The sequence below is a fragment of the Notolabrus celidotus genome, chromosome 24 (genome assembly GCF_009762535.1).
Source record: "Notolabrus celidotus isolate fNotCel1 chromosome 24, fNotCel1.pri, whole genome shotgun sequence".
NCBI classification, from domain to species: domain Eukaryota; kingdom Metazoa; phylum Chordata; class Actinopteri; order Labriformes; family Labridae; genus Notolabrus; species Notolabrus celidotus.
This window is the reverse complement of record NC_048295.1, coordinates 2,277,287-2,296,929: the sequence shown is the minus strand read 5'-3', so window position 1 is coordinate 2,296,929 and position 19,643 is coordinate 2,277,287. Positions and strand designations below refer to the sequence as shown.

At 46.5% G+C, this 19,643-nt stretch overlaps 1 protein-coding gene and 1 long non-coding RNA gene across 2 annotated transcripts in view; one reads left to right on the top strand and one right to left on the bottom strand.

Annotated features, from left to right (window-relative positions):
• Positions 1 to 19,643, top strand: part of LOC117808324 (nck-associated protein 5-like) — a 120,751-nt gene that overhangs the window by 99,274 nt on the left and 1,834 nt on the right. Inside the window, exons 12-20 of the mRNA XM_034678003.1 lie at positions 662 to 766; positions 1,602 to 1,790; positions 1,928 to 5,511; positions 6,016 to 6,121; positions 7,236 to 7,323; positions 10,614 to 10,934; positions 12,909 to 13,024; positions 13,131 to 13,251; positions 13,353 to 13,528. Of these exons, the coding sequence (XP_034533894.1) occupies positions 662 to 766; positions 1,602 to 1,790; positions 1,928 to 5,511; positions 6,016 to 6,121; positions 7,236 to 7,323; positions 10,614 to 10,934; positions 12,909 to 13,024; positions 13,131 to 13,251; positions 13,353 to 13,528 (4,806 nt within the window). The remainder of the gene's footprint in view (positions 1 to 661; positions 767 to 1,601; positions 1,791 to 1,927; positions 5,512 to 6,015; positions 6,122 to 7,235; positions 7,324 to 10,613; positions 10,935 to 12,908; positions 13,025 to 13,130; positions 13,252 to 13,352; positions 13,529 to 19,643) is intronic.
• LOC117808339 lies at positions 14,891 to 18,489 on the bottom strand. The gene is made up of 3 exons (XR_004630227.1): positions 17,664 to 18,489; positions 15,457 to 15,505; positions 14,891 to 15,366 (listed from the first exon to the last, which is right to left on the bottom strand). It is a non-coding gene; the product is annotated as an uncharacterized LOC117808339 (long non-coding RNA).

Below are 19,643 nucleotides of genomic sequence, written 5' to 3'. Positions count from 1 at the left end.
ACTTTGAGTTAATATAAGCTAAAGGAATCAACGTAATTAACTCCTGAGATTAACACGTGGAAATGTATTTGGCTTTGTATCCGTCCCTCTTCTGCAGCAGTGTTAAATAACAGAAGAGACTGCAGATGAGGATGTGAATGAAAAAAAATCAAAGGACTCCCTTACTCCCCGATGCAATTATTTCCTATTCACATCCGCTTTTTTTTTTAACCGGCCAATGACTTAATGACTTTGAGGAGCAGGAATCAGGGCTCTGCACGGCACCAGTGGAGGGAGTGTGATGGAATCAGGATTCCTGAGCCTGGACATGTGGAGCAGAGTGTTGAGATGTTGGAAAACACAGCAGTTTATTTTAGATTTATGTGTTGTGGGTGTTTTGTTTTTTTGTTTGGAGTTTGCTAGTTAAAAAGAAAGACTGTTGTGTGGTTTTATGACGCTGGAATACGGTGGCACAAAGATACTTTATGAAAACTTTCCACAAAATGAGAAATGAATGCATGAAAAGTAAAAAAAAAAAGGAAGGGGGAAAACATCCCCCCTCTCTTTGTGCTGTTTTGCAAATCTCAGACCACACACACAGGCTCAACTCAATTCCTCCAAACCCCAGAAGTGTAAAAAAAAAAACAACTCACTCTGTTGTGTCTCTCCTCCTGCCTTTCAGAAACTCCACTCTCGGATCATGGATTTATCCGCGGCTGATTTGCTCCTGGAGCCGGAGAGAAGCAAGGCCTTCCTGCTGTCCAGAAACACAGAATCTCCCTCTAATGTAAGCATAATGGAAAAACAAAGCAGAGGGCGGTGTATTAAAACCACATCCCTGCTCCTTTCAAGAAATCATTACAAGATATTAAAATACAGACCCAAATATCTGCAGCCGTGACCCCTCCTCGACTCCTCTGCCTCGGCAGGAAGAGTTGGCGGTATCACTTGGCTCTAAGAGGAATAAATCCTCGTCATATTACCAGAAATCCATCGATTCAGACTCCCCGTCAGTAAAAAGGACTCCATAGGACACTGTGCTACATTAGTCATCTTATGTATTATGCATTAAGGACTGGAGAGGAGTCCGCCGCTCTCTTCTTTAACCCTTTTACCCCTCGGAGATTGCCATCTGATAAACTCTAATGTGAGCAGAAGAAGACACAGAGAAGTGACTTCTATTTCATCTTGTTATCAAAATGTGCAAATGTACCGACTCTCCTGAAAGCTGTGTTAGGTGATACACACAAGTGACCCTTCGATGAGATTAGTGAAATACAAACCGGGGACATTAATACATCTTCTCTCTCATCTCGCCAACGAGAACTTTTCAGATACTTTATTTTCATCGCCAAATCCTCTGGAGTGAGGTGCTGATTGGAGAAACATCTGCTGTGTTATGATGACTGCACATGGAAATGTGATTGATACTGAGAGAGAGAGTTTGAAAAGTATTCTGCTTGAGCACTTTCTAAGTGTATTTACTGCTCTGTCAAGTCCTCCATCACAATAAGAGCTCAGATAGTTACGCAACGCTACCCGAAATCTTTCAAATCAAACATCCCACCTCAGAAAAAATCACTCTCCATGTTGATTTCATGTCTCCTTGTTTTGTCTCCTAGGAGGTTCAGCTGAATGGAAAGGCAGGTCTCCCTGTGGCCAAGTGTCTGAGCCAGCTGAGTCTGACAGTGCCAGCGCCTGTGTACCCTCGCAGCAGCTGCAGCAGTAGTGAGTTGTCCCTGTCAAGTGCGTGCAGCGAATTCTCCAGCGGCTCGTATACCTGGAATGATGGACGCTCCGGAGGGAAAATGGTAAACTCACTTACTCTTGAACCAAGAGGGAGAGCTTGTTTGAGCAGTTTTTATGATGATTATGATTCTGTTAATAAAGTATCTGTGCATATTCCCTGATATCCTTTCCTTGGTTGACCCACCCTCTCTCTTTGCAGTCATCTCTGACCTGGGAGAAGAGGCTGAGTCTGGGTTCATCCGCTCCAAGCAATATCTGTGACTCCATGGAGGAGCAGCAGCCCACGAGGCGCAAGGAGAGCCACATCCTAGAGGGACTGAGAAAGCTCCAGAGGAGGAAACACAGGAGCTCTTCGTTCTCATCCAAGGTCTCCAAGTCAGGATACAAAGACTGCATGAACTCCAACGAGGGCATCTACTCTCTGGGTATCAAGAACTCTGGTAAAGGGGTAACCAAGCCGACTCATGTGGGTCGAGGTTTAGCCGTCGCGGGCAAGAAGTTCTCGTACGACTCTGATGATGCAGATGATGAGCTGGCGCACTCAGGTCGAGGAGACAACATCCCCACGAAGGACAACTGGTTTTACTGTAAGAGACTCTCACACAGCATCTCGGACAGTCTGTGCAGCTGGGAGGGGACTCAGGAGAGTACGGGGGGAGGCGGAGGAGACGGCAGTGCTGGTCCTGTGACTACACAGCCTCTCGGGTACGACTCAAAAGAGCGCCCTGAGAAACTCATGAGTTTCATCAACAGCTTCCTCCCTGAAGGAGGGCGGAGATCAGCCTTTAGTAAACCATCCAAGCTACACTTTAACCCTCCTGAACCAGAGCCTCCTCATCACCACTCTGATGTGGACGATCCAGACGAGTCCAAGTCTGAATCCAGCGACATCCGAATGTCCTTCAGCCAGGCCGCAGAGCAAGCAGAGAGGGACTCCAAGAGGCTGTCGAGAGATGCTGCAAAGCTGCTTAAACAACAGTGGTTAGGGAGGGACCAGGTGCGCACCCAGTCTGCTGATGGGAGGCCGAGACCTTTCAGTCTTCTTAAGGAGCCCAAAGCGTCCAAGTCGAGTCAGTCTGAAGAGAGCATCCTGGCCATCTTTGATGCAGAGGGAGAGCCCATTGAGCTTTGTGCACAGAAGCTCACACCTGATGCAGGGCCTCGAAATGACATTAAGGGTACAAAGGTGGTTCCCACTTACGCAGAACTCCTCCCCAAAGAGAGGCCAACAAGACAGAAGCCTGCAAACACGAGGAACTACTCTGTTCTTGAGTCTCCAGAGAAGCCGTCTGAATATCAGGTCAGGGTGAGCAAGTTAAGCAGCAGCAGGGAGAGCAGTGCAGAGAGGCTGTCCATGCCGCTGACGCCTCAAAGGAAACTAATCAAACCTCCAAGCAGCCGACCCTCTAAAGCCCACGTCATCCCTCCAACCAACGATTCTGCTGGTGCCAAGTCTGGTGGTTCAAAGATACCCGGTCGAAGCAAACCTGCAGGATCCCCACTCAAGTTTTCTAAGGGCTCCACCACTGAACTCAGTATCAGTGGAAACTCAGGACCCTCCGGTCAGGAGAAATCCCCCTCCTCTCCTACAGTCAAGCTGTCCAGGTTCATCAAGGCACCGGGAACTTGCTCACAGAGCCCGAAGGCAGTAAACTCCAAGCTCCCCGGCAGGGCCGAATGGACTAAGGGCTCCTCCTCCAGTTCCCCACACCTCCCGAGGAAACACCTGGAGTACGCTGACAACGGAGAACAGCCAACCAGGGACAAACACTGTGAACCCAGCAAAAACAAACTCAGGTCGCCCTCTCCTCCCCCTCCCCCGGGCCGCACCACCTCCTTACTGATCAGACCAAATTACGAAGGGTCACCTCAAGCACATAAAACATGGGTGGCTCAACCATCCACACCAACCACTGTGAGGGGCCCTCCCCCAAGTTACCAGACCTCACTCTTACCAAATATGCAAAGTACGCTGCCCATCAAGGATAAAGACTGTTTAGACATGGATGCAGGCTACGGGACTGCACTTGCACCTCAGAAACTGGTCGACAAAACCAGTCAGCACCTTCAAAAGTCCCCCGCCATGACTCAGACACCCACTAAAGGCACTTCCAAGAAGATCACCACGAAAGACTACCTCCCTCCTGCAAACTCAGGGTGTGCTCCAGAAACTGAAAATGCACCTAAAAGCTCAAAGAATGTCCCTCCTCCCTACAGTGCCCTCAGAGGGTCCTCCTTTCAGAACTCTTTTGCAAATAAAAGAGGACCAGTTCAAGAAAATGTCCACAGCACAGCTCAGAAGACTTCTATAAGTTTACCAATAACGCTTCAGGAGTCCCCTCAAGGTAAACCAGAACCCCAGAGTGGTAAAGCCATCATCAGCCCGCCCAGTTCAGTCATAACCTCCCCAAACACAGAGAAAGCCTCAAAGACTCGCATCCCGATGGGGTTCAAAGCCTTCTTAAAATCCCCTCCCAGCCATAAAACCAGTCCCTGTATTCCAGGCAAGCAGGAGAAAGATCATATCAACTCAGTCTCAAAGGAGACCGTGACTTCCACTGCGTCCCCCCAGTATGACAGCCTGCCACCACCTTACAGTGTCGAGCCCCCCAAGATGTCCAGTACAGAGGGGCAAGGTGAAGTCCAGAGCAGGTTACTGGAGGAAGAAGTCCAAGCTGTGGTACCAGAGGAGGGGGACGCTTGTGATAGCGGGAAAAGGGGAAGCCAGCTTTTCTCCAGATCCATATCCATCACCACCAAACCTCATCTGAAGCCGGCCCTGGGGATGAATGGAGCCAAAGCTCGCAGCCAGAGCTTCAGCACCAACTACATAGAGAAACCCAACATCAGCTCTCTGGATGGACCGGGGAAAATCCGCACTCAGATCATCACCAACTCAGGCGAGAGGGGGAACTCCTTGTCGAGGCAGACTTCCTTGGAGGTGCCCGGCGTTGGGTTAGCTGAGAGTCCTGTCCATTCCCCCAGGAGTCGGCTCAGCCACTACGGAGGCATGACAGCGTCAAGTAGTCACAACATCCTCCCTGAGAGAACCTCTAAACCAGGGTCTAAAGGTGAGGCTTCACAAGGAACAGGAAAAGGAGAGGCTGTTAACTCACCCTCTCAGAAAGAGGCTCGCAGTTTACCCATCAGCGATAAAGCCGGTTTGAAAAACATCCGAAAGCCAGCAAAAGTTGCGTCTCACCCTCAGTTTCAGCCAACGTCCTCTTCTGTGTACACCTCAGAGAACCAGGTACGAGAAACTGGAGGCACAGGGATGACCCCCAATGAGGCAGACTTCAGCAGGGAAGCAAAAACCCAGACAGACTCGGATGTGGAGGAGAAAAAACTCAGCCCAGGCTGCACCATCGAAGAGAAAGTCATGATGGGCATCGAGGAGAATCTGCAGAAATGTCAAGAACAAGAGAAAGTTGCTGCAACTGAGGCCAAGCAGAAAACAGGCCCCTCTCTGGCAAACTGGTTTGGACTTCGCAAGAGCAAGCTTCCAGCTCTGAACGGCAAGAAAGCAGACTCCCCCAAGGGAAAGGAGGAGAAGAAAGAGCTGAAGATCGGCTCAGTTCTCGGAGGGAAACAAATGAAGTCTGACAAGAAAAAGGAGAAGAAGCAGAAAGACGGCCAGGAGGTGCAGAATAACTCTGAGATGAACAACAAGCTGAGCTCCATCATGGACCACTGCAACAATCAGATGGGTCAGATCGCCAGTCAGATCCAGTGCACGACCGCGTTCATCGGCAAAGACCAGTTTGTGAAGGAGCTTCTCGGCAAGTGAGTGCACTACATCTCAGCCTGTATCTAAATTGATTGGATGATGTGCTGATTAGTTCCTGTCACAGAGTCTTCCTGGAGGTGTCTCTCTCTCCTGAATGAACTCACATTTAAAGATAATTGGTTGTTTCTTTGACGTTCATCATGAGCTGTGAAACGTGTTCAAACATGCAGCACAATTAGAAGCTGTCTGCGTGACATCTGACCACACTCCAGTGAGCACAAGCTATTTAGACTTCAGGTAAATGATCTTAAAGCAGAGAAACTTGTCATTTTCTAAACATTACTTTGCTGATTTGCCTTCAAATCACAGCTGACAGATTCCTACCCGCAGTAATAGTCACTCAGGAAGCAGGTTGTTGATGATATTTCTGTGTATGTATCTTGAATCAAAAGAGCAGGTCAATGCAATCTATCAGCAGGCTCTCTGTCTCCCTGCCTCGTTGATAAAGGAGGAACTCTGCACACAGACATGAAAACAGATCAAATCTTGTATCCTCACAGGACCGCTGTGAAGGGCAACTCTCTGGCTGCCTCGCCGCCCGGGATCTCCTCGCCCAAGAAACACGGCGAAATGAAGGGAGATATGGAGATCTGCACAGATACTGCTGTAAGTGAGCAAGCAAACACGCCAACCATAACACAACTCCACCGACTTTATTAAAGTGCAGCTCTGCTTTGTTTGGTCGTGCTGTTGGCACAAACACACACAGATGCAAATTCCCCGCAGGTTGTTCCACACTTGTGCAGTACATGTACATGTTCACAAACATCCACAAGCCCGCCGCCTCTTCAGCATCACATCCCCTGAAGGCCTGCTATTGATTCACACTGTGTTCTTACCCAGCCTACAATTCATCGCCTACTTTTTATTATCTTCCCTGGCTGATGTTGTTGTTCTTTTCCACAAGGCTGGAGGTTTTTTTTAACTACATCTCAACCAGAATGCAGACTTAAATGAAGCGTCTCGCAGTTGCTTCCATTTTTTTGAAATCATATCTCTCCTCTTTGTAAGCAAAAAGGCTAAAATTATGACCTTGTGGATTTATTCTCCCGTGTCTGTCAGTCAAAAGATGGAGAGAGCACAAAAAGAGAGGTAAAAGGAGCAGACTAAATGGAGGGGGAGCGTTACAAAAAGAGAGTCTCACTGCATATTGAAGGAAATTTAATCCACATGATGTGGACTTTCGATAACATGGAGGAGCGCCTTATCGCAGGCACTCAATTTGACAAAAGGGCCATTTAATACCATCCTCCAAGCTTTCTCTCTATCTCCCCCACCACCACAGAAATACAACAAAAGAGGGACACTGTGTGACCTGTGAGCTCCTGCTCTTCAACCAAGCCAAAACCAAAACCCTCTTTCTGAAAAATAACCCAATTAAAGAGGAGCAGAGAACAGTTGCCTCACTTCTAATAAACTTCACGACGCTGGAAGCTTCTCTTTTCATCTAACACGTACTAACTTCATGACTCTAGAAGAGCTGAGTTTCTTCTGCTTTGCTTTTATGTGGGATTATAAACAGACAAATGAAACACAGCTCTAGTTTGAACTTGTGTTTGTGGATGCAGCGACAGACTCTGCACAGACGGTGGTTTTTGAGCCTATGCAATGATATCCACTGCAGAGTCATGTCTGTTTTTAATGCATTATATATAATGTGATATATATAGCAGCTGTTTTTGTTTGCATCAGTAATATATATGTTTTTTTCTTCCTCTAGACACTTTTAATGACTCAGAAGATCAACCTGAGGGCTGAAAACGAAGAGGGGCGCATCCCAGACACGGCATGTCAAGACCACATGATCGGTAAGCCTCCGTCTGACATTGTAAAAAATCCTCAAGGTACACTCAAGCAAATAACACATGACTTCCTGTGTGAGGTATTCCCCTTTTAACTACTTTTCCTCTGCGCCAGAAGCTCGCTCCGTCTCCTCTAAGCCTCTGAGTTTCTTATTTGCGAGTGCAGCTCTTTCATGTAGCTCACAGAAACCTGTCACTAACCATCAGGAATCAACCGGTGCAACCGAGCATTAACACGTGTTACAGTTGTGATTTCCTGATGTGATTGACAACTCAATCCCTTCGCCCACTAATTCTCCCTCACTTGCCAGACTTGCCATCACTGTGGGGAAATAGCGGCGGCGGCGAACAACATGTTGACAGTCTAGTCGGGTGATTGATGTGCAGCCGGGTGATATTTTACAACGCCTGAGCAGCTAAGGAAGTGAGAAAAAGATGATGCATAAAGAGTTTACAAGAGGGGGATGATGTTTGTTATCATATCAGTGCGTCAAACTTACATAGCGGTGTGTATTTCATGGCGGCGGGAAGGAGGGAGTGCAGAGGGTGGAACTTGCTGTTTACTGGAAGTGGAGTGCAGCGAGTTTGTCACTCAGTCAGTGGGATATTTGAGAAATAGTCTCAGTGATCCGTCTGAAAGGTCAGAATGACTTATCTGGTAATATAGCACCAGAGATCTGCAGGGGCTGGGCCTTCTTTTGAGGACTTGGGGCCACAAGCTGCAGAAAAGTGCAACTTTTAATTCTTCTATTAACTGGATACTAATTTGTCATCAACATGTAGATGTTTGAGGATTGCAAACAGGTCTCTTTGGAAAGGGTGCATTATGAAACAACAGGCCTCAAGGCTGCTTCACTACTTTCTGCACTTTTCTTCTTCTGCTGAAAAGTTTAGCATCTCCATACTCAGTGAAAAATGTATCATGCCAAAGCTTTAGTTAGCTCATGATGAGTCGCAGCCTCGGCGCTGAAAATAAAACTCTTAATTTACCCCATATTCTAATTAACACCCTCCCTTTATATAAATATTCTGCCGTCTAAGCACTTTCCCACACTCTGAGTTTAATATTTCATAAAGGTTTTCCGCCACGGCTCCTCTGTGCTTCTTTAATGTCACGCTTCTTAAAGAGTGCCGCGTTCACCGGACGAACCCATCAATCACAGAAATAGTTTCCATCCCGACGTTCAGTTTATGATGAGAGAAAGCTTGAGCAGAATCCACGGCTCTGACGGTGAAGTTATGAATGTGAGGTTCTTTGCACACTGGGTTTTTTTTTCCTGGTAAAAGGACGATAAATAACATTTTGACTCACCCCAAAGCTCAGAGCAACACTAATATATCTGTAAGGCTTTGATGGCAGTGTTGATCAATACCAATAATTCAGCAATTACTCCACTGAGCCTCGCTTTGGAGATTTACCTCTTTAGCCTTTAGACCGTCCAGGAGTTACAAGAAAACAGCTTTCAGACTTCTGACTCAAATATCTCAGACACTGTGAGTCTACTTTTTGGTCAGCTGTCATCGCCTTTTCATCTTCTACAGGAAGAAAAGTATCTCCCACATGAGGCTATAAAACAGCTTCTTCCTTCCTCTCTCTCTGACACAATGTGTAAACCCCGTTTTAACACACTAAAGGTATCAACACAGCAGCTTCTGTCTCCTCTCAGACCCTGGAGGTGGTGCACTGAAATGATAGGGAGCTCATGAAAAACTGGATTATGTCCAGTCCTCGCTGCCTCCGGGTAGAATTACTGTGGTCCTTGTTATGGTTTGGTTATAGAGGGCATTTTGAACCACTGAGGCTTGGCATTCAATTATACAGCTTTGTAATCTCCGGCTGCATCCACATCTCTCTCTTTCTATCTCACACACCAGCTTTCATGTGTGTACTCTAGATGAAAACTTTGATTTACTGGACTTTTTTTGATCCGTTTTGCATCATCTGTCCTCAAGGGACTCGCAAGTAACACGCCATCTGTGCGTTGAACATGATGTCTGTGCACATGCAAACACCAAGGAGACGTTTTCACGGGTCCTAAGTGTAAGGAAAGGTGTTAGAAGTCAGAGAAACATCAGAAGAACTCTCAAACAAGAACACTGCTATCAAGTTCCTCCATCAAGGAGTCTTGAATTCACCAAAAACCAAGTGAATAGCTTCCTTAAACTCTCTCGTCTGTGAATTTATTGTCAATTTTTGACAGCCGGAGAAGAATTCAGTGCAGTGGTTTGCTAATGGCGCCGAGAGACTTCCTTGTAGACTATCCAAAAAGAAAACGGATCAATAATTTGAGCTTCTGACCCGAACGTGAGAGTGAGAGTTCATAAGAATGAACCAATACTGCGAATATTCCCCTTACTTTTCTTGCAAACTCCTTTAAAAAGTCAACAATAAAAGGCAGACGTCGAAGCAAATACTCATGACGAGGCAGTGTTTGCTTCAGTATCCCGCAGAGACCGAGGCTGTACAGTTGAGTAGCAGAGCCTGTCAGGATCGATCCATCTCTACAAAACATGCCAGAGTTTTCACATTCCAATGTTTTGAGAGACGGAGCTCATGGCTGCTGCTGGAGGACTCATCGTCTTCAAGGCCGAGGCGCTGAAAGATGGAGCATAATGGGAAGAGTTCGACCCGAGCTTTTGCCCGCAGCAACTCACCAAAACAAAGACAGAACCACGATGAGCCTTTTCACTTTCACAAATCTGATCTCAGCGAAAAGTTGCAAAGCACACATAATTAGCCGACGGAACTGTTGGCCATCAGCGTTCACAGTTACAAGGACCTGGGCCGAGCTGAATGGCGGTCCATCTGTTCCAGCCTGAGTCAAGGCTCTGCAAACTGTGCTTTCCAAACGACGTCCATCTGTTGCCGCTTTCTGTCACTTCTGCTGATTACGACCCAGCATGCACCCTGATGAATCAGAGGAACATGTCCTCGGGTTGTAGCTTGATTGTGTGTTTTGTTCCGAATAGTCTGGCAGCAGGTGCTTCCTGGTGTCGGAGCGTATTAGAATCTGTCGCTACAAATGCTTCAAACTGGAGTCTTTAACGGGCCGAGGTGCATCAGAAGGAGCTAACAGCAGACATTTAAGGGAATCCTGATGATTGTGTCACTTAAAAACGACTTCATCAAATAAAACTGCTCTCTTTTCTCTTCCTTCCCACCGGCCACGTCTTACAGATGCCCTCTTTACTCACAACCCTTTCCGTTGCATGTGAATCCAAGCCTCCCTGTCTTCTCCTCTGTTGTTGTTCCCTGCTTCTCCCCGGACATCACAATCCTCTCCCTGTCACTCTAGGCTCCGGCTGTCAGATGAGAACTCTGGACAGCGGGATTGGCACCTTCCCTCTCCCCGATTCAGTCACTCGGTCCAGCAGTCGCCACATCCCCAAATCTGAATCCAGTCCCGATGCGGTGACTGCCGGCTCCTCCGAGCTCGATCGGGAGCCTCCCTCTTCTCACCCAGACCCCTCACAACCTGATGTGAAAGTGCCTTCCCTCCCAAAATCTCGCCTGCATGCTCCCACCAGCTTGGGTCACTCCCTGTCCGACCCCACTGTGACCTGCAGCAGCAAGACGCAAGACACCCAGAGCCGCCTGCCCAAGTTTGGAACTTCAGGTGAGTCTGAAAGAGATGCTAACACTCAGGGTTGCCTGTTAGAATTTCAGTTTATTCCAAGGATTAATGTTTACCTTCAGAAAAGTGTGAACAGTTTCACTCAGGGATTCTTTTATAAAGAATAACCGGTTGTAATTTCTGAGGCTTCACAAACTCAGATGTCCGTCAGTAACAGCCCTTTACTTTCGTTGAGTTTATTCAACTAATTGAGCTCCTCATGAAGAAAAGGACAACATGTCTGCTTTGTCATTTGTTCTCCAAATCAAAGCTGAATATGTATTTCTGTAAAAGCTTCTGTTAAGCCGGCTGAAAGCCTTCAACAGTTTGTGTTCCCTTTCAGAGGAGACGTAAAACACTGAGCGTCAGAGTTCTTTATTTAACACATTTCCCTCCTGAGTGCTGAGGCGCTCCACACGAGCAGACGGGAGGAAGTGGTTTCGGTTTATTAGGGGTCTCTGATTAAAAGAAGCAACCTTGTTTGTTCAGCTAATTTTGAAGCTAATGCATCAACGCTGACATCTGATACTCAGCTGAGATGACAAAGGAGTCCGTGTCCTGAAAGAAACGCTAACACCGTCCGTGCCCCGAGGAAAAGTAACAAATGCAATTAGATGAGCATGTCAACACAGCCATAAATCACAGGGCTCAGTCTGCCTCGTGTTTAACGTGATGAGAGGTGTTGAGCTGGATGCAATCTGATGGCTAATTAAAGCTGCAAAAACAACACAGCTTGTTGTGCTTACAGGACGGTTGCTTCCCTTTTACCTTGATTGCTGTATCGGCAGATATCGAGTCTTAACTTTCAGCTCTGTCCGTGCATCTTCATCAAGTCACCGTCCGAACACACAGTACAGCCAATGTTATCTCTCAGAGTTACGTGGGATCCATTCAGTCGTGGTTCAGCAGACCAAAACAATATACAAGCTAAAAATGGGCACAGCATTTAGACAGCAGAGAGCGGTGATAAACAAGATCCAAGTTAGCTTCTGTTGACCCATATGGGTCTTGTAAGTCTTGGGTCCCATCATCAACCCATCTGGACTCACCCATGTGGGGCCTCCATGGAAACTGAGGACCAAATTGGCAGAGCTGAAGCCTGGCATCCCATTTCAGCCTGAGAGGCATTGAAACAGTTTGAGGAAATACTTCCAAAATGTTGTTTCTGGACTCTTTTCTGGTCTCGATCTAATGAGGGGGATTTTGGGGTATTAATTGAGGGTTGGTGGTTAGAGTTCAGTCCCTCATATCTAACTCTGCAGGGCTGCACCACGCTCATTATCAGATGAGCTGTTGTTGTGGGTGGATCCAGGCAGATGGCCACGCCCACACAGTCTTCAGAAATGATCCAAATGATCTGCTTTAATCCAGTTCTGAACTGTAATTCTCCCTGGATGTTAATGGATGCACAGTGAGACTCCTCTCTGTTATCATGCATGCATATTCACTCTTTCACAGCCTTTAGTTTATCCCAGAAAAGCAGCCGCTCCTGCCTCTTTATCTGCTTCCTTATAGCTGAAGAGAAGAGGGAGGAAAGGTCTGTTAATGCATATTTTCAGCGGCCTGTTATTGTCATACAGCTGAATGTTAAAAGACACAATTAGAGCGGCGTCAGAGTGATAATAAAGCTTTTTTTTATTCGGCGCTGACGGCCTGAAAGCTGCTCTGTTGGAGCTGCCAGGAGTCATGACTTGGAACAATGGCAGGCTGGACACCATTAATGTTTGATAGCGTGGATATTGGTGCAGCTGCATTCATATAGGCTGGAAATGTGTGTGCAGGCAGCTGGACTGGGTTCTGGCTGAATGGCGCTTCACCAGACTGTCTGCTGAAGGGCAGATTGTCACTTTGGAAGAATTCAAATGATGTTTTCCTCTCTCAGCTGTCTGCGTGCATGACATTAGGTGACCACGTGATGAATGAGAGGCTGTTTCTGCGATTTACTGTAGTGTGAAACTCGTCTCTCTTTGCTTACAGACGCAATCAGGACGAAGAGGTTGAGTCTTGGGGCTCCTCGCTGTAACATCTCTGCAGAGGACAAAGAGAAGGAAGCAGAGAGGAGAGGGAAAAACAAGGAGCATGACATCCCTGCTGTAAGTTTGCTACAGTGCAATGAGAAAACTTACATGTGCACAAGTTTATTCCACAGGCTATTCCTCTTTCATGTTTTAAAAGGAGTCTCCTTTTGAAATGTTTCAGGAGAGAGTCCTGCAGGTGTGCACGTACTCGGGGAGCAGCGACTCAGAGGCCGACCCCGAGGGGAGCAGTTTGGGTTCACCTCAGAGGACCCTCGTGTACAGAGCCAAGAAGAGAGACTCAGGTCTGTTCTGAAGTTTGTCACCAGAGTTTATGTCGGTCAAATAAAAACAGCTGCTGCTTTCTCTCCATCCGTTTTTGACCTCTCTACTTCTCCGTCCACAGTGGACCACAACGAGGAGACCCTGAAGAGAGGCAGTGTGGAGAGGCCGCTGTCCATCATGGACTACTACCAGCACGACGTCTATTCACATCTGGAGAAGGACAGCAGGAGGATCTCCCAGTACAACCTGTTGCACAAAGAGTCGTCCCTCGATGGGAAGGCAGGAGACAGACTCAGCGTGAGTGTTAACACGGCTCATTGTTCCCAGCTGCTCGCTTTAACTCATAAAAGATGCTTTACAGGCGTGCTGCTGATTCCTATTAGGACGTTTGTTAGGCACTAGCCTCCATTTGTCTGTTTTTTACTCTCTTCTTAGAGGACGGTTAGTGAAACTTTTAAAAAGTGCTGCAAATTGAATTCTAGAAGTTTTCTTTTTCCTGTGTGTTCAAGTTTCTGCAAGTTCAGTCTCACTTATAGATCATTTGGCCTCACTTAACTAGTTAGAGGAGATATATGAGGTGAGCTCCACGGCGGTGCTTCTAGTTTAGATCCATTTGCTTGTTTTATGGAGCAAATAAGAAGCTGTTTAAGAGGAAGTTTCTGCACTGTATGGAAAGTAGAGAGTTTGATTTTAGAAATAATCCAGGGTGAGGGTTAGAGATGATTTCTAAGAGTTAGGATCAACAGCTTCCACAAATGAGACTAAAGAACAAACTTCTGAGCAACAAAACCCAGCGGATAGTTAGCTCACCTTCACTGCCAGAGTGATTGAATGATGCAGAGATGAATACAGTATAGAAAGACATCCTGCATGAATTCATAGCTGTATTTATTCAGTGTGAAAACGAAGGTCATGTCAGGATAGGTCACTGATTTTATAGGTTTTAAACTCTTTGTTTGCAGAATCTCTGAAAATTCTGCAGTGAAATCTTGAAATCTGACTTTGGAAAAGTCTGGAATCTTGAAAAGTCACACATGTAGCATCCTGTCACAGATCCATGCAGCTCCAGGTGTGTATGCAGGACACAAAAGAGATTGTGTGTGAGGTGCAGAGAGACTCTGCCCTCAATGAAATCCTTCCGAGGAAAGCGACACACACTGTGACAGGGTTTGGATATTATTCTTTCTCTCCTCGCGGCTCAGGCATGAAGATGAATAAATTGAATTTTTACCATTCTGTGTGTCACAGACTTCGGCAAGGAGACTTTGTGATGGTCAGAGTGACTCACACTCAAAAGATATTTCCCCAAGCAGAGAACACATTTGCTAAACTCCAAGGTTTTCTCTTTTGTCGTTTGACGTTGGAATTGTTTGCAGATTTTCTCAGAATAAGACGCCTAATTGCTTTCGATCGCCTTGCCCTCTCGTGTCAGCGGGTATTTGCCTACTAGTATTTAACGCCGCTGAATGACGAATGAGAATCAGAGACCATGAAATGGCCTCCAGCCCTGCAGGGCTCCGGCTCTGTGGGACAGCCGAACTCTCCTCTGGCTGACACAAAAATCCATATTTTGAAATAAGGGGATCTGACTCAACACAAGCTCAGAACACAATCCTGGATGAGAGGGGAGAGAAAAAATCTCAATTTATTCAGCTTGGTTTTTACTCTTGGCCTTTTCTGCCCTCCTGGAGCTCCACATCAGGATCACATGTGGACTATTTGTTCATAAATTAGAATAATCATGCAGAATTTCTTGGAGATCCTTTTCATTATCTATATTTAAGTCTGGATCTTTTTACAAGGAAAGTCAGAATCCCCTCAAACTGACCCCAAAAGAACATTTCAATCATGTATGATGCTTCTTCAGGAGGCCGTGTTCTCAGTTTAACAAAACAAAGATCAATCGTCGTGCTAGAACGAGAAGCAGAAGTCTAGTGTTGGATACATTTTCAATCCTGATCCAGAGTCCCAGCAGAGACGCTCGGTGCTGCGCAACCAAGCTGCAAGCACAACTCCATTAGCTGACATGCAAGAGACAACAACAGGGCTGTGTTTGTCTCATCCGCAAACCTGTCCGTCATTTAATTGGATGCGCTAGGCTACGTTCCTGTGGGTAGCGGGTCCAGCCTGTAGTCCTGTAGCAGGGACACATAAAAAACCAGAGGTCAAGAGTTGAACTCCCAAAACAATCTCGCATCATGTGCTGTCCTGTCAAATCAACCAACCTTTACTCAGGCGCTCCACTCGGAACTGGTCCAGGGTTTACTTGACTTCCTTGAAACGCTTGATCCTGATTGGCTACAGGGTGTGCCATTACTTCCTGGTCACTCACGCCAGCTGCTAAGGTAATAAGGACTCACTCAAAGCTTCCTTTTACACTTGACTTCACTCCCTAACGAGCAATTAGTGACGTCAGCTTTTCTTTGAATGTATGTGGAGAGATTGACTTCCTCAAACTCTCTCATGGTTCATCACTTCCTCATAATAACACACCTTACTGCTCTTCATCCCCTTCCATAAAGCAAGCCCTCTGAGCTGCTCTTCGTCCACTGTTTGAGCGTGGAAGCGAGTACATTAATCATAGCAGAGAATCAATACCTCTAAAACCGAGTCTTTGAACTTCGTCTTTTAAAATAAGCACTGCTGTAAAGTTAATCTGAAGCGCTCTCCAGAGGAAATGAGCAGACTCTGAGGGTGTTTCAGAGAAACTGTAAGTGTCTGAATCTTAAAAGAGCAGAGAAGGAGGGAGGTCTGTGGCTGTAAAAATTAACACTAGACCTTCGGAGCACTTAAGTAATTAAAAATAATGAGACAGGGAGAAATATTTGCAGTGAGGATATAACTCTCTAAATAAAAGTAGAGACTTTCCTGGCTTTAATTCTGAGCTGAAGTTGGTATTGATTTGGAGAATAACCTTCCTCTTGAACTGTGATCCAGCCATAATGATGGATGACTGCTGTTGAACCCGTTTACCCTACATTATTCCTTCGTAAAAGACAATCCATCTGCATGCCGTCACCTCCTCGCCCCCCTCTCAGTACATGTCCGCACCTGAGCGACCGCTTCTTCCCTTTGTCTTCACTCAGCTCAGAAAGCGTCTGACTCTGTAGACGATGTCATTGGCGGCACTTTTGGGGAAGTTTGGCGGCTGGTAGCGGGGCCCCCGTGTCAGCGCCCGGTGATTTAAGCGCCTTTAATAACCTTTCACAAACACTCAGGAGAGTGATGTAAAGCTCAGCGGCTCCCATCAGAGCCCTCACAGCCCGCGCTGGCCTCCCATTCATCATCCTGACAGCACCTGACAGCCCTGCTAACGGCGAACCTCCACCCCCCTTCTGCTTCTATCCTCTCTTCCTCTGAGTCTCTCTTTCTCCCAAGCGTCTCTCCTTGTCTTCCTTTCAGTTTTGCCTCTCTCTATTTAGCTCCAGCTCCTCTTAGTTGACTTTTGTTCTCCACAGTTTTCTCTTGTCCCTCCTTTTATTCCCCGTATCAAACTTTTCTCATTCCCTTTCCTGCTTATTTACGGCGTCCTCCCTCCGAGAAGAAAGGAACAGCTGCAGGAAAACAACTTGTGCTGAAAAGTCACATCGGTGAAGTTTGAGGGATTCCTGAGGTCTATGTGACCTGCGTCCCAAAAACCCAGCGGTCAGAGGAATCAGCATGCACGACGTGTCCCCGAGCGTGGAACAGCTTGTTTCCTTGAGCAATGATTACATGGCGAGGGAACATTTCGGCTGACATGTAATTTGAAATAGAGCCGCTGGATAACCAAAACTATATCAGCGTACAAATGAATATCAACTGCAGGAATATGTGCTGCTCTTGACTCGCTGTCAGAGTGATATCATTGCTAGCAAGCGCGATGCAGGACTCAGGGGGGGGGGCAGAGGCAGAAATGCAAAGCCTGCTTTCACATTGCTCCAAGAATAATGACACACATTCTGAAATAACAAAACTAGATCTTAGATTTCTATTTCTCTCCTGTTGTCGGATTCAACAGCGTCAACACGATGTGAAGGTCTCTGCAGAAAATGAGGTTCAGATATAAAAACTGTACATTCACTAAGTTTCCAATCAGTTTAATTCCTTCTTTGCATCCCAAATATTAGATGTGCTGCCCCCTGTAAATAGAAAATATCAAGCTCTCCTCAACTCACGTCGTATAGAGCACACTGTCCTCTGCGTACAAGTTGATATTAAAGCTCCTGTGAGGACATTTCAGCTTGCATTTTGTCCCTTATATACCCCAGATTTAGGCACCCAATTAAATGCACAGAGATCATCATGAACAGATTGAGTGATAGTAGAAATATTGGGGGTTTTATTTTGGAAGTTTGCAACAATTCAGCATCAGTTCAAGTCAGAAACAGGAAGGAGAAAGAGAAATAAACAGAACATCAGGGGAAGAGGAGGTAAAATATGTCCTGCAGACCTTTTCGGATCAGCTTTTGTTGTGAGCATCTCTCCTCTATTCGAGTTTAGACATCCTATTACCGACATGTGATGAAGAACCAATTCCTCGATTTGGCCCCTCGTGTTTTGAAGTGGGAAGCTCTCACTGCTGTGTCCGCCTGCAGTGTCGGTGATATGTAGAGCCATCATTTTGGCTGAAAACCCCACAGGTGGTACGGAGACCTTCACCGGGGAGGTTCGATCCGCGGGTAATTGTGTTCCTCCGAAATCAAATCCAATCAGCGATAAGACAGCCGTCCCCCCATCTCTCTTCTTGTTTCAGAGTGAGAGTTTGTGGAGAGACTCAAAGACTGTTCTTCAGTGTCCTTCCTCACAGCCGCTCTAATCACGGGAACACATCAGGTCACGCTTTGTTTCCCGTGGCCACACACAACGACGATTTTCATGGCTGACTGCGATATGAAATAAAGCAAGTGATGCTATAAGCAGCAGGATGGAGTCTAATCTGAATTCAACACATGTGCTTCATTTGAGCTTAACCTCCACACCTGCAGAAACCTAATTAACATTTTATATCATCAGGAGTCAGATGTCACCTTTGGGCATTTTTCTTCCTTTAACTTTTCTTTTGATTCGGTCGTCTTTACACATTTATTGTGATTGTGCCGACGAAGCAAGGTCACAAGTGTGCATGGAGTGGGTTTGGTGGAAAAGAAAGAGATGATTAGACGTAGTTTCTGAAAAACAGAGCTCTATGCACTTATTAGACATGTTGCTTTTTCCAGAAGGGAGACATGATTCTGTGCTCCTCCAGCTTGTCTCGCTCTTCGTACAAACAGTCCTCATACTCTGCGATCTGTGCTCGGAGTCCTGGTGGTTTCATTCCAGCCCCTTAATCACAGAATAGCTTACACCTGGGTTGGCAGGTGAACGCAATTAGCCGGCTGGGAGGGAGAGGGAGACCAAAGAAGGCTTCAGGCGTGAGAACAACAGTCACTGTTTGTGCAGCTGAAGACGTGGCTGAATGTAAAAACTTCATGCTGTCTGTGTGGAAGAGTGGGGGCATGAAGGAGATCACAGAGCAGATTTTAAACACCAAACAAGATTGGGAAAATTGGGGGTGGACTCTGTGTCTTATCTGCACTGACACTGACGCAGCCGAGACGCCTGAAAGAGAGACACTGGAGCTCATTTCAGATCTTTGACGAGATTTTGATTTGGTGACAATATCTTTCACTTTGCACACGTTTGGTCTGCTGGCACATTAGTCAGTCACATGTGTAATGACTCCAAACTTTCAACATCAAGTCCCCAGTCTTTAACAGCCCTCCAGACACACACAGCCGAGCTTGCTCTCTGCGTAGTCCTAGTTCTTGCTCTGCAGGGAGACGGCACCTCACAGCATAACACTAAATTGTCCAGGCTTGAAGCATCCCAAGAGCTCACCCACACCCCTCCAGCTACTCCTCTGTGTACTTACCTTTGCAAAAAAATACCCATGCAGATAACCACTCTCCCTGGCTGGGATTGCTCGGAGGAAAAAATGCAGATACCCGGAGAATTTTACTTGCAGCCTCTGAGGAGGGATTCTGGATCTGATTGGCTCAGTAACAAGCTCCCAAAAGTGCATTTTTGAGACGTACAGCAGAGGTCACTCGGAGTACTGAAATAGTTGGTGCATCACAAACAACAAAGGAGTATTTTTAGCTCAGTGTGTTGTTATGTTGTTCTCTGAAGACAGGCTTTGACTCGTGTGTCATTGCTGTGGCGTACAGAAGAATCAGCTGCTTAATTAACGCAGGATTGTGCTCTTTTGTCGCTAACTTCCCTGAAGGTCTGCACCCATGAAAGGCCATCACGCCCGGATATGAAGACACCATCCAGTCCAGTGATAAGATTAGAAACAACACCTTTTGAACTGTCACGACTCTGATCATTAGCGCCTTCAGTATGATATCCTCATGCTAATTGAAGCACCAGCCAGAGATAGCAGCTAACA